Genomic DNA, 15777 nt, shown 5'->3' with positions numbered 1-15777 from the left:
TCTATATACTCCTTCCACCTTTCTGCCTTCCCTTCTTTGCTTAGAACTGGGTTGCCATCTGAGCTCTTGATATTCATACAAGTGGTTCTCTTCTCTCCAAAGGTCTCTTTAATTTTCCTGTAGGCAGTATCTATCTTACCCCTAGTGAGACAAGCCTCTACATCCTTACATTTGTCCTCTAGCCATCCCTGCTTAGCCATTTTGCACTTCCTGTCGATATCATTTTTGAGACGTTTGTATCCCTTTTTGCCTGCTTCATTCACTGCATTTTTATATTTTCTCCTTTCATCAATTAAATTCAATATTTCTTGTTACCCAAGGATTTCTATTAGCCCTCGTCTTTTTACCTACTTGATCATCTGCTGCCTTCACTACTTCATCCCTCAGAGCTACCCATTCTTTTTCTACTGTATTTCTTTCCCCCATTCCTGTCAATTGTTCCCTTACGCTCTCCCTGAAACTCTCTACAACCTCTGGTTCTTTCAGTTTGTCCAGGTCCCATCTCATTAAATTCCCACCGTTCTTCAGTTTCAATCTGCAGTTCATAACCAATAGATTGTGGTCAGAATCCACAACTGCCACTGGAAATGTCTTACAATTTAAAACCTGGTTCCTAAATCTCTGTCTTACCATTATATAATCTATCTGATACCTTTTAGTATCTCCAGGATTCTTCCAGGTATACAACCTTCTTTTATGATTCTTGAACCAAGTGTTAGCTATGATTAAGTTATGCTCTGTGCAAAATTCTACACATCCTATAAAAGATTGAAACTGGTCATCATTTAAAAAAAAGTGTGTATATGCCTATTAAGACTGCCTCTTAATTTTTGTTAAATTCTGTCTGAAGAAAGCTGATATTTCCAATTATGATTACAGAAACAAATTTTTTCTTTATACTTTTATCTGTTGCTTAGGAATAGAACATTAATAGAAATCTATGCAGAAAGTAACTGGGTCATACTAGTGAGAGAATCTCAAATGCTATAATAACATTCTGTAATTATTCCACTTCCATTTCAAAACTTCACGTTTTATCTGACTCTCCTTGCCTCTTGCATGTGTATTCCTAATCTTTAATTGCCTGAAGAAATTAATGTACTAGTGGTGTACATCAGTCTCTATTTGAGGAAATAATTCAAAAGCCAAGATCGCTTATATACTGTTTACTGGATAACTGGTTTCAACACACTAAAGGTGCCATCATCGGATCTGAATGTAGATCAACATTCAGATCCGATGATGTCACCTTTAGTGTGTTGAAACCAGTAATCCAGTAAACAGTATTTAAGCAATCTTGCCTTTTGAATTATTTCTACAACAGAGTGATCACCCCACTATATACTACGTGTTCACTGCAAAAAGGCTATTTGGTATCACTTCAGTGGAGTTGCATATGGAAATGTATATGTAATGGAAGAACCAAAGAAGTAATGTTTGTTTGGTTGCAATTTTTTTTTGCATCCACCACTGCCTTGTCACTATCTTCAATTAGCACCTAGAATAACTGGTAGATAAAAAGCTACAGAACAATATAACTAGAAAGGACCCATCAGGCTGTTTTTCAACACTGTGAGGAAAAGATAGACTGCAACTTACCATAAGTTGCAGACAGGCACAACTAAATGACATGTACACATTAACTTTTGGTCACACCCTTCATCATAAAAGGAAACACACACACATACATTCACACAAGTAAGCACACCTCATGCACTCGTGAACACCGTCTTCACAGTCTGGTCTTACCTGCTGGAGATGACAGTCGTGTTTGTGAAGTGTGCTTGCTTTTGTGAATGAACGTGTTAAGTGTCTTTCAGTTGCGTCTGTCAACAACTTTTTTTTACAGTCATTTTCACAGTAAGAAGGAATCTACCTTTTCCTTGCATTGTTGTACAGAAAGTAGCTTTTTTTCAAAATGTTCACTTTTATTACAGTTACACAACGTGCTTACTAAGAGACTTTTGAGGGTAAGGTCATGTAAATGTCCTTTATTGACATTCCAGATAAGAAAATACTTCTTGCCGCAGTTCCAAAATGCACGACAGTACATTTCCCCTGGAAACCTGATGAGTGCTGCTACAAAATAAGAGTTGCTTGTTCAGCTCCCTTTGTGACACATTTTTCTAGCTTTCCAAGTGCAACTTTTATTAAAATTCACCTCATTTATGATAATTTGCACCACTTGATTCAGATCAACCACTCAAATGCTTCTTAACACACAATGTAATGGGTGCACAGATAATGTAATGAGTGCACATAAAACCAGGAGCTTTGCCGCCGGGACTGATGACCTCACATGTTAAGTACCATAGTGCTCAGAGCCATTTGAACCATTTGAGCTTTGCCATGGATAAGTACTTGTAGACCACTTTAAAGCCCTGACATAAACTGCACACCATCAGCATACACACCAACACAGTGAACCCAGTTAATTTGAATTTCTGTTATGAAGCTGTCCATTATTTCAAACAAATGCCTCTCATAAATGCATTTATTTCCTTACATAAAAAAGATATCATTTTGTTACATTTTTCATCAACAAATTGATCATAGAAAATTAAACAAGCATCTCTACTGCTGTCAATGCACTCATCAAGCTGCAAACCAAAATCCCTGTCTCTAATTTTTTCTGTAATTTATTCAGGAAGATCCCTTCCTAAATCTTGTATTCAATGACTAATTGAGCCAACAAACGAAGGGGCAGAAGCTGTTTTGTCATGGACTTTCCAAGCATACTGGCCACCACGTTGATAGCACACAGTAGAAATGGCTCTTACACAATCCTATGGGCTTTGCTACGTTTTAATATTAGGTAAGCTACATTGTAGGACGTTAGAAATATTTTATTCGAGATTTTCACCTACTTAGAAAATTATGATTTTTGTTCTCTCATTTGACACCATTTTCTAGAAAAGTATTCTCTTGGTCTGACCACATCATTCTTATGAACACTTTCTAAATGATGCTTTAATTTGCTAGCTAGCTTACATTCAACAGAAAGTACTTTCAAACACAAACAACAGTGCAGATACTCTACATTGTTCACACGAATGCACGTGAAAGCAAAATGCAAGTTGCTATCGCAATACTTTCTAAACTCGCATTTCCTATTGTCATAAACACATTCCTTGTTGTCCTCAGAAACCATTCACTTTTCACATGCACTTGAAAAATTAAAAAGCTTTCCCATAGATTTTCCCCTTTATCAACTTTATAACAAAGTAACACAATAATAAAAACTGGTTGCAAACACAACAGTTACTGTTTGTGCTATGTGTCACGCACGATTGTTCAGCTTCGAGGTTACTGACTGTTTACGCAGGCAGGTCTCAATCTAAAGTGGAGTTCCTGTGAAACCACACAGGTTGACACTAAAACTGAAATTTCCAACAACTGTCTTTTTTGCCACTAACTACAAAACTCATTCATGGTGCCCCTGGTGGTCATTCACGGTGCATCAGCACACTTCGACACACAGGTTGACTACCACTGCCGTAGACTATTGCTCATATAGTCAGTTGCCACAGGCCTATAGTCACTTGCAACTGCTAGCAACTTGTTAAATCGAGATTTACCATGGTCTTTGTAAGTTTACTGATCTGTATTAGTGCAAATGTGAAGTTTACAACACAAAAGCCGATCACGATCAATGTGGGCAGTGCAAACAAACAAGTACAAAATGAATATCTATTTTGAAGGTGTTGTGTAAAAATATTGATAAATTACTTAAATTAGAGAGGAAAGATGCCACTCACAATATAGCGGAGAGGCTGAGTCACGATAGGCACAACAAAAAGGTTCACACAATTATAGCTTTCGGCCATTAAGGTCTTTGTCAGCAATAGACACACACACACACACACACACACACACACACACACACACACACACACACAACTTGCACACATGTCTGCAGTCTCAGACAACTGAAACAACACTGCCAAGATGATTTTTGTGGCACCACCCATCATGCAGGTCAGTCAACTTACAACAAGTAACAAACAGGAAAATTATATTGGAATAATACTTACATCAAACACTGTGGATGCAATGAGAAAAATGATAAGCACAGAAAAATATAAAGGCAGGTGCTTATTTTCAAATACCACACATAACACTTACTTTGTTTTATTACAATAGTGCCTTTCCTTGACGGCGAATTGGAATTCTTTTTAAGTATGCCTGCATACTGCAGCTGCCCTGACACTGGCCCACTCGACCTCATAGCACGCACGGGTGTTGCTGAATTTGCCACAGGTGATGCAGCTGCTTTCTTTCCTCCTAGACGGGAAAATACTGAATTTCCTACCTGAAAGCAAATTACAAATTTACGTCACAACAATGGCGTCCTATTATATATAAAAATGTTGTATGCGTTATAACTGAAACAAAATCAGGACAGAAAAAAAAATCACTATTCCTTCATGAACATGTGAAACAGAACTGAATGTAACACAATGACAATTGTGTTGTGGTCTTCAGTCTGAAGACTGGTTTGCTGCAGCTTCCCATATTGTCTGTCCCTATGCTAGCCTCTTTGTCTCTACACAGCTACTGCAGTCTACATGCATGTGAACCTGGAAGCCTTAGTCTCCCTTTACAATGACCACCCCCATTCCCCTCCGTTACCAAACTGATGATTCCTGGATTCCTCACAATGTCATATTAACCAATCTCTTCTGTTGCATCCTCTGGCACCCACCAGACAATAGTCCTTTGTGTGATGCTGTGTCAACCGTTGCATAATCAGCAGGCACGGCTGACAGCAGCTGTCACCTCAGGAGGGTACTGTAGCCGCAGGATCTATATTGTCACACATTCCGTAGTTACAAATCAACTTCCAGATGACATAATATTGTGCAGAAAGCGATTGAGCAAGCAGCCTGTCATCACAGCTGGAAGCACGTTTCTTGGTTAATAATAGCAATAAACAGACACTACACAATGTCTTTATTTATTGTAATGCGACAGTCTGTGGCAAAAGTAAACAGACGAGAACTCGGACTGCTGCAGGAAGAAGAGAAGTGTAGAGGAACGAGACCCTCCTCACTCTTGTTAGGCTGACACACTACACCTGCAATTCAACTTCTGCAAAAGTAGAACCGACATGCACTCTCTGTCCAAAAACTTCTGAAACTGATTTTATTCCAGGCACATAAGCAACATCACTGTAGTAACTACAATGCCAACTTAAATCAACAACTGGAAATGAGAGATACGCCTTCAATCAGTCAGTTGCGAGCAGGCTGTACGAAGTGATGGATGTGTGGCTGTAGTGTGTCAACATTGTTATGTCACAAATTTCAATAAAGAAATATCTACAAAACATTCTCCAGAATATTTTGAAGAGAGAAAAATGTGATCAAAGTTTGTCTTGCGCACCTTGACTCCCAAACAAAAACAATTGTGTGTGGACACCTGCCATGACTTGATTGAAATGCAAAGCGCAGACAATTCTTTCCAAGAAAAAAATTACCACGGGTTATAAGACTTGATGTTATTAATAAGCCTATGAACCTTGAGGGAGTCCACTTCTGGAAAACTCTTCTGATGCAGCAAAAGTTGATGAACTCCCAATGTATTCTCCTTAGTTAGTCATTACAGTAATTATTAGTAATCCTACTGAAGGAGTAACTCAACAACTTGTGGAGAAAACACTATTTAATCTACACTCTCTGTGCGATGATTCACTCTCACTGTTTTACAGACAAACTCTTAACATGAACAAACAAAGAAGCATTAATGCCATTGACATTCTTGTCCACTGGACGTCTGGGTAATGGGTACATCTGAGAGCAGCGTATGGCACAAATGTCTTTCTGCTGCACATGTGGGTGACATCAGGTGCAGTTCGACCAAATTCAGTGCAGCATGAAGCCCAAAAGGAATATCTCAGAGAAACAGAGCACCACCACCACCACCACCACCACCACCACCACAGCAACAACAATCTAAAGAAACTATGATCCCACATAGGGATAACTTTAACTCTCCAGAAGACGATATTACCTATCTTCTTACTAGCACGAAATTTGCCGTGCTTGTTCATTTATATGCTACTACAATATGTCATTTTCCCACCAGTCTGCTACACCCATCAGAATCATTACTTATTACTTACAAAATCATGAAAAAGCTTGTAATTTCACAACCTACCACAAAACGATAAAGTGCAGAAAGTCACATAATGACAGTCAAGCCGATGCGATATGAAATGAAATGACTTGATCGTGTGGCACTGCTGGCCAGGAGGCCCCATCCGGGGAAGTTCAGCCACTGAGTGCAAGTCTTATTTCAGCCGACGCCACATTGGGTTACTTGCATGCTGGTGATGTGGATGAAATAATGACGAGGACAACACAACACCCAATCCAAGAGCGGAGAAAATCTCCAACCCAACCAGGAATCTAACCTGGGCGCTCTGCATGGGAGGCATGCACGTTCCCACTCAGCTAAGCAGGCGGACAATGTGATATGCGAGTTGAACAACTTCTGACAGGGCTTTTCTGACAGTTCACATGGTTGTATGAACATCTGTTGGCTGTACTCAGGTGGGGAGATATCATGCAGAACATCTGAAGTATTAAAACCATCATCTTAACTGTGATTCTTCAGTTTCTCCCGGTGTATTTGTTGCTTGAACAGTCCACGGGTATACTGCTGGTTCATAGTGCAGACGAACTGAGCTCCTGAGGGCGGGCGGCCGATTTAAATACCCTCCCCACACGGGCCGCTGTCTTCGCCGTCCGCGCCGGTGGTAATGAAGACGTGGGCGTCAGAATCTGTCGTAGCGTCGATGTGCTTGCTATGTCCGCCCTGGTTGCCAGTTCGTACTTCTTGCTGAGAGCCTTCTTAATTACATTCAATGCCAGATCCCAAGCCTTGCTGAGATTGTAGCCGCAATCTCGGTTGATAAGATCTTCCTTGGTGCGAATTTCGATAGCCTCCCTTATAACACTGTCCCAATATTTAGAGGTCTGAACTAGGATCTCGGTACGCTCATAATCCATCTCGTGTTTCTTGGACAAACAGTGCTCTGCTACCGCCGACTTATTTGGATATTTCAGTCGAGTGTGCCTTTGATGTTCTCGGCAACAATCTTTGATGGTGTGTACTGTTTCACCGATATAAGTCTTCCCACACTCACAGGGAATTTGGTATATGCCGGCCTTCCTCAAACCAAGGTCATCTTTCACACATCCCAGTAATGCCCGTGTCTTATTGGGCGAGCAAAAGACTGTTTTAACTCGGCGTTTCTTTAATATACGGCCGATTTTCCCCGACAGCGCGCCATTGTACGGAATAAAGGCAGTGGCTACCTCTTCTACTGTGACTTCATCCATCTCCACGGGTTGTGCTGTGGTGGTGGGACGGAGAGCGCGTCTAATCTGCCATTCCGAGTACCCGTTTTTTCAAAACACAGTTTTCAGGTGTTTCAATTCCTGGAGCAGATTCTCTGCATCTGAGACGCTGCGCGCCCTGTGTGCTAGTGTCAAATTTCTGCCCAATAAGCTCAGCTGACTCTCGTAGAGGCACCCTGGTGAATAGTGAAACCACATCGAAGCTCACTAGGGTGTCAGTGTCTTTCAGTTTGAAGTTGTCGAGACATTTCACGAAATCCACGGAATTACGGATATGGTGAGGGCATTTACATACATAGGGGCTAAGTAATTCAGCCAGATATTTTGCCAGCAAGTAAGTAGGTGCCCTAATGTTGCTGACAACTGACAATGGCGACATGTCTGATCGCTGAAATATTGTGCCCGTTGGACTCTAGGAACCGGCAGATTACCCGTGGACTGTTCGAGCATCATCTTAACTGTTCTCTATTTTTTGTTAACTCAGTCTGAAACTTTTTGAGCTGACAGGGTACAGTCAAAAAGATTAATCCTAATCTCCTCACTCAAATCAAAATGAGGAAAGAAAACAAGAAGTACTGCAAAACATAACACAAAGCAGAGTACACTAGTTATTTGGTAAAGGCAACCACTTGCTGAGGTTGACAGTGCCACAAATGAGGTATACAGAGCCGACCTCTGCAGGTATTTTACACAGTCATAGCTCAAAACACTTACTACCAATTGCCACCTTAAAGTGTCTATGCTATATTGAAACCTTTCAAATCACCTTAGGCATGTGACGCCACAGTCCTGCAACCCTGGATGAAATGGCCACATTAAGACAATATATCAACAGGAGTTGCTGATCTGAAAAAGTACTGAATGGAGGCTCCAATTACAGGTGTAAAACTAAACGTACATTGATAGGTAAGCAGGTATAAAATGCAATATACATTTGCAAGTACTTCACCTTGTTCGGACTGGGAGTTACTCCTGTGACAGTAATGACTGTCGTTCCAGCACCGGCTGGTTCTTCCGGAGGAGTCCCTCCTCCTGTAGTGCTCGACACAACACATTCTCCCAGGCGGTCAAACACTGTTCCACGGTGCTTGTTTGATTGTCTCGCTGCAACTGAAAACATAGAGCTGTACGTTTTCACGCTAAAATATTTGTCCTCTATGATAACGGCAGCTTACCTGTAACCTGCGACATTAGTTTCACAACTCATATCTGGAAAGGTAAACGAACTTTGGATAAATGCTTAAGCCGCTGCAAAATCTACCTGCTCTACTGTACAATGTGTTGTCTAAATCTCCTCAAACCAGTGTGCTTTTTTAGGGCCTCAGCGCAAAAGACGCAATTTGTGTAGCCTGCCTGCTGACAGTGAAAACAAGCACTCTAAAACAGAAAAGCATAGACTGACCATCTTCTATTTTCTTCAGACATGCTAGATTTGAAGCTCAGTGCCCACTAGTTTCCTAAAGCAGTAAAACATACTTTTCAAAAACATTGGGGGAAAAAAAACAATTGAAGGTTTCCTAACGCTGTTAGGTATCAAAAATTTACAGCCTTGGGTGGGTATTGTTCTAGTCTTGTAATCACAAGGTTGTCAATTCAGTTCTCAGCAGAGCTCCTGGAGAGAATACAGTAAGTGACTGCCACAGTCATGCTGAGACAGGTATGGCAAGAATTCGTTTACCGTTTAAGCGTCTGCCAGGTCACTCATGGTTCGCATATTGAATGTTTGTAAAAAAACTTTCAGAGTTTCTCTTCAAAATGCAATATGTATGACATCTGTACAATGTTTAGTTCCTGTGCAATAAATAATTGAAAGAGTTTCTGGACATTATGTGCACCCTGTATAACATATTTTACGCTCACGCTCACACTCATGCTCTCTCTCTCTCTCTCTCTCTCTCTCTCTCTCTCTCTCTCTCTCTCTCTCACACACACACACAGATATATATAATACATTAAACATATTTCACACATATTTCATCCATTGTTTGTTCATCTGTGTGTCCCTACACTATTCATCCTATTACAATAACACTTTGATGAGCTATGATCATGCCCACAAAAAGTTTCCGTGAGGCCCTTGAATATTATCTGACCTCAATCATCTCATTTTTCTCTCCGAAGCCATCTTAAAAGTGAAGTGTAAATCACTTCTGCTGATATGGTTGAAGAACTGGAGTACTGGATTTTGTAATCTTTTCAAAATTTACAAGATGAACCTGAGAGTCATTGAAAGAATTAGTAACTCAGTGCATAGATGAGTGCATAATTGCACCCAAATGCGAGGATAAACACACGGAACATCACCTTAACAATTATGAATGGGACATGTTACATGCTAAAGAAATAGCACTTTTATTGTTAACGCAGACTACAGGTGCAGTTTAAACCAAATTAGACCACATTTAATGGATTTTTATTCTATAATTGTGTACTTCCAACATGTAAGTTTTTGCTATTAATTATTATTCACCATTTATGGAGGGGCGTAATGCAAGATATTTTTTTCCACAGTCAATTTGAGTTGAAACAACATTTAATTTGTTGTGTGACATCGTGGAATATTTCCACTTCAGCCCTTATAATTTCATAAAGTTCTGATACATGGTGGTGCAATACATAGACTTAAAAATGGTGTCTGTAACACAGGTGCATTCCAAGCAGAGAGCTGTCATTGGGTTCCGTTCGGTGGAAAACCACAGCATCACAGATACTCATAGGCACTTGAAGAATGTCTGCGGAGACTTGGCAGTGAATGAAAGCACGATGAGTCGTCAGGCATGGCATCTGTCGTCATTGCAGAGAGTAGCGCAAACCTGTCCACACTCCTGCATGCCAGCCAGCTGCACACAGCAGTGATTCCTGATGTTGGAATGTATGGACACTCATCCGAGGTAAGCAAGAGATCACAATCAAACAACTGGCTGCTTGACTGGATGCCTCTTTTGGTAGTTTTATCATCCAGTTGGGGAATCCAAAGGTGTGTGCCCAAAGGGTTCTTTGCTGCCAAACAGGAGAGTGTAGAAAGCAATAAAGGTCCACCTGTGTGGAACTGATTGTGTATTACGAGGCTGACAGTGGCCATTTTTTTGTCTATCATCATCACAGGTGATGACACAAGGGTTCATCACTTCGAACTGGAAATAAAAATGCAATCCCTGGAGCAGCCACACTCTCAACCGGTAACATCATGGCAACAGTCTTCATTTGATGTCTCTCTCATGGTGCAACAATCAACTCTGAAATGTATTATGCTACAGAACTGAAGAAACAACTTCTGTGTGTTTGTCGCCACAAAAATTCAAATGAACTTCTACTTCTCCACAACAATGCACGGCCTCATACAAGTCTGCACACCCAAGACGAGCCCACAAAACTTCACTGGACCAATGAAGCAAGTAGTCCACGGGAAGCAGTATGTGGATAATGGGGGCATTACTGATGCAGCAAGACGTTGGCTCCGATGTTGACCAGTAGAGTGGTATCACGTGGGCATACCTCCCAGTAAGGTGGCGTAAGGTCGTCGCACTGAATGGAGATTACGTTGTAAAATACAGTTTTGTAGCCAAAAGGATGGAGAATCATATGGTGTATTGGAATTCGGAATAAAACCAACTTCGTATCATGAAAAAAAAAAGAGTGTTGTATTACTTATTGAACACTCATCATATCACAAAATCCACTACTGACAATCTGTGCCAGAAAATAGAAATCAAATGAGGCAATGTGTGAGAAAAAATTAAAAATAATGTACAGCAAATGACAATGGATAAATTGTGGTGAAACACGATTGTAAAATACAATTAAACATTATCTACATCGCAGCAAATCTAGAAACCCTTCAAAGGATGGATGGAAAACTCACCCATTGAAAGGATGGCACGACTTCGAGGTGTCGTGCCTGCAGGCATGGTGATGCGGTAACCACCTTCATGCTCTGGTAGAACCATGCGTGCCTTCTTTGTGGGTGGTTGAACCGGTGTGATGACTTTTATTTCATCGTCCACCTCCATGCTGGTATCCTCTTCTTCATTCTTAGCAAAGGAAAGAAAAACTTAATTACAACCTCGATTAACAGAAAGGATTATAGGCACATGAGATCTACAAAACAAGCATCAATTAAAATATCCAAGAAATACTTGTGTAAATTATTTCTTATTATACATACCATACGAAAAATGAGGGAAAGGCAACCTCTCATCTGCAGCAGACTGATGTGTGATATCATCACAAAACACACACACATATCAAAATGCACATTACAGCAGCCATAGTGGGAGTTTTGATATCTGTGTGGTTGTGTGTGTGAATGTGTGCACTTTCTGCTCAAAGGGTAACACATTTAGCTGTTGTATTTAGTGAAAGCTTCTGTGAGGTAGATGACACATAGTAGTACATACACAGTGAGGTTACATGCTTTGTAGCATTCCTACCAAAATGGCGATGTCACATTAATCTTCTTCTTCTACTCATACCCTACCTCAACCTTCCTTTAACAGCAGTTCAAAGCCTCTGTTTTCTTGGGTACAAGCATATAGCTTTAAAAATGTTATGAAATTTTTTAACAAATTTTGTTACAGGAACACATAACAAAAATACATAATGGCTAAAAACTGCCTGAATGCTACAAATACCAAGCTATTTTCTCACACTGAAACTTCAACTCAGCTAAAAAATCTGGTGAGACTCATTAACCCCTTACAACATCATACATAAATCAATAATTAATGACATAATTAACTGTTACTATGCACAGTTTAACCAGTTGTTCCATGGCCAGTAATACATAATGATACACGCAACTGCAGGAAATAGTTAACTCAATTTTTTTATTAAAAGAGTGAGTGTGAGAGAGAAAGCAGGTGATGTAGGGATATATGATTAATTTCTGTGTAAAATAAATCTGTTGTATCTTTAATCATTTTTGTTTTCCCTGCCTCGGAGAATAGGGAGCAAGTTATTCAATACTGCAATCTAAAAGTGAATTCACATAGTTCTTCACCTCTTGACAGATAATAGTATCACTTCTTACCTGCCTGACTGCAATTTCAGACTGAACAGGTGCAATACGTTTTTTTGGGGCCACAGTCACCACTTCATTTTGAGCAGCCAGTGAGAGAGGCTGTTTTCCTGATTCTTTTGATGCTGTGAGAAAAGAAGGGGAAAAACAAAATTGAACTCAAATTCCATTGTTTACAATCAATCAAAAAGAAAGGAACTTCAATCTAAACCACAAATTACACATAAATTTTTCAAAGTACAACATTACATTACCTATTTTGCCAACAAGATCAACTGTCTAACAGTTTTCTTTGTACACACACTATGTTTTTACAACACACAGGAAGACAGATAGATCAATCAGAACACACTACAAATGGTACACATGAAGTTATAATTTTAACTTCTGGAGGGAAGTAGTAGTAGTCTTTTTTAAGTACACATCTGCAGGCCTGATACACATTGGAATCCCCATAATACAGTATCATCATACTGTATACGAGTTGATTTCCTTGTTGGTCACTGAGGAAAACACATTGTAAGTGGCAGTCAATTCAACTCAATACTTGGTGTCAAGTTGACCACCATGTTAAAAGTACACATAAATGAAAATTTACACGAATTGTGGTTGATATCGGCCTCCATACTGGGTTATTTTGGAGTTTATTTGTATGTATTTATTTATTTTTTAAAATTTTTTAAAAAGAATTTTAGGATCAGAAAATGTGGATTTTAGTACATTTTGTCAAGTGTGTACATTATACAGTTTCACATTCATGAGTTTAATAGAAAATACTTAAATAAGTCCCTGGCATAAAATCATGTCAACATACACACACTGCCTTATCACAATCATTAATGAATTAATTAATATGATAACCCTGAAAATTATAGTAAATATTTTTTACATCTCTGCAAGTTCCTAGTTAATGTCAAACCACTGAAAACTTAGAGCAAATTTTAAAATTCTCCTTTTCTCCACAGAAACAGGAGCCCCTAGTTTTCTTTCTATCTGATCGCAGTCAGTAAAATGCATGTCCTCTGTCTCAGGATATCTGAACTGGAGTCCACCAAAATTTCTAACAAAACGAACTTCAAATCCATCTCCATAAAGTATAGAAATCACAGCAAGACGATAACAGTTTTGGTGGCAGAATGAAATCACGCCATAGTTCTGTCTTGGCTTCTGTACTGGAACACTATTTCAACTTGTGACAAGTAACATGGAAAAAATACTGTTGTTGAAATATGCAGCTAAAAACCATGATTAAAAAATAAGATTATTTTGTATATCAGTACAGTTTAAAAGGGCTAAATTGATAAAAGTTAGACACACAATTTTTTTGCTATGTCTGCTGTTGGCAACAATTCCGTGCCACCTTGGGGGTCAACGGGAGATCTTCAGTGAGCTGAAATCCAACAGTGGTGACTGGTAGCTAGTTGTGTTGGCATAAGCAAGCGAATGTAGAATGCATACACAATAGTCGAATCCAACCCAGGCTGTGGCTAAGCCAAGTCTCCGCAACATCCTTTCTCCCAGGAGTGCTAGCTCTGCAAGTTTCACAGAAGAGCTTCTGTGAAGTTTGGAAGGTAGGAGACGAGGTACTGCCCAAATTGAGGCAGTGAGGATGGATCGTGAGTCGTGCTTGGGTAGTTCAGTTGGAAGAGCACTTGCCTGCGAAAGGCGAAGGTCCCAAGTTCGAGTCTCCGGCACACAGTTTCAAAGTCAAGCAATTTTTTGTTTATTTGGAAGTAAATGCTGCAGACCTATTACACACTGAAACCCTATACCACAGTGTGTCACTAGAGGAGCCACCACAAAATAGTGTAGCCTCCCACTGGAGGAGCAAAAACTAAATGGTGTAGTGTAGCCTAACTCTGCTTTATGAACACTTTGAAGATCAGCCACTTAGAATAATGTTGGGCCTAGAAAACTGGCAATTTGTGCCACTATTTCAAGCGTTACTGGCACATATGTAGTTGGTGTGTGTTCAAGAGTAATTAAAGAAACAAGCTTCAAGATGTAGTTTTTGTATTTACTTTAGTTCTTTGATAGCTTGCAAATTTTAAAATGATTATGACAGAAAGTATAATTAACCTTAAAAAGTGTGAGATGAGTTATTGAGCAATTTCTGCCTCTAGAGGATCCAAAATTTCTTGCTCACTCAACAAATGTGACATATTTGTAACAGATTTACAGCAGACTGTGAAACCTAAAAAGAACATGCACGAAATTATGTCAATGCAATCACAGTGGCTCAGCCATTAGTGACAGCAGCTGTTACATTCTGTAACGTTTCTTTCAAAATCATTCTAGAAATTGACAACAGAAGGCAGCACCTATCAAGGTTGGGAGACATCCAAACATTATTCTCATAAGAAATGATCCAGTTTTCAAGTGATGGATGGCTTGGGCACTGAGAAAATCATGATTCGAAAATACTTGAACACAGTCTCTTGAACACTTTGCTGTGGGCAGAGCAAAACACAGGCTGCTACACTGCATTTGGAGCACCACACCCAAGTATATCTTGGGCCATGTAGTCTCATGACACGCAAGCCATCAACCGTTCGAAAACTGGGCTGGTTTAGTATGAGAACACTGTATGGACATCTTGCTACCTGTCCCTCAATTACTACCTGACCCTTGCCAGGAACTGCCTTCTGTTGTCAGTTTACAGAATTACACTGTTAGAAGCAACAGCAAATGTAAGAGCTGCTGTTGTAACTCACTGAGCCATTGCGTGCTTGTTTTGTCGTATGATTTGTGTGTGTACTTGTTAGGTTTCCATGTTTTCTGTAATTCTGCTACAAATGTGTTGTGTCTGTTGAATGAGTAAGAAACTTTGGAAACATTAGACAAACAACTGAATGATTCCTGAATTCAGGGAGAAACATCCAAGTGCGAACTGTCTGAAGAAATTGGTGAATGACCCTTACAGCAAGGCACAACACTGGCTCAATAAATTGTTCCTATTGCAACTATCAGCAACAGGCTTATAGGATGATCCTTTCACAGCAAAATTACTGCAACTGAGGTGAAGGAGCAGCTAACAAGGGTTTGCAAGATTTGTTTAAAAGAAGATGAAACAATATACTGGCAAAGAAACCTGGAAAGAAATAAGCTTCTATTGCCCTGATTACAAATACTGCCATTATGTTTCAGACTTTCCCACACAAAAGCCAATCTTATTTGCAATTGCTTGAGAACTCATCTCACTTTTTTTTTTTTAAAGGACAGTTTCACTTAATGTCTTCAACACACCTGCCAATCGTCAAAAACAAAAAAATCTGGAGATCCAGATTTAAAAATCAGGAGGTACAAATGACTGAAATCCGCAGCTCATTTTCAGTACAATCCTGAAACGGATGCGAATCTTTTCCTTTCGGCACCATAAAGCTATACGACGGCTAT

The 15777-nt window shown here is 39.8% G+C and overlaps 1 protein-coding gene across 2 annotated transcripts in view; it reads right to left on the bottom strand.

The window, feature by feature from the left end:
• The window catches only part of LOC124550608 (uncharacterized protein C19orf47 homolog), a 44820-nt gene that overhangs the window by 21513 nt on the left and 7530 nt on the right, over window positions 1-15777 (bottom strand). The window contains exons 4-7 of one of the 2 annotated variants that reach the window (XM_047125327.1): window positions 12394-12506; window positions 11227-11395; window positions 8314-8468; window positions 4126-4312 (exon numbers count right to left, since the gene is read on the bottom strand). In XM_047125327.1, coding sequence (XP_046981283.1) covers window positions 4126-4312; window positions 8314-8468; window positions 11227-11395; window positions 12394-12506 — 624 coding nt within the window. Of the gene's footprint in view, window positions 1-4125; window positions 4313-8313; window positions 8475-11226; window positions 11396-12393; window positions 12507-15777 lie in introns of both variants that reach the window. The other variant, XM_047125326.1, reaches the window with a different exon arrangement.

Source organism: Schistocerca americana, chromosome 9, assembly GCF_021461395.2.
Source record: "Schistocerca americana isolate TAMUIC-IGC-003095 chromosome 9, iqSchAmer2.1, whole genome shotgun sequence".
Classification (NCBI taxonomy): Eukaryota; Metazoa; Arthropoda; class Insecta; order Orthoptera; family Acrididae; genus Schistocerca; species Schistocerca americana.
The sequence above is the reverse complement of the archived record's forward strand: the minus strand, read 5'-3'. Positions and strand labels throughout refer to the sequence as shown.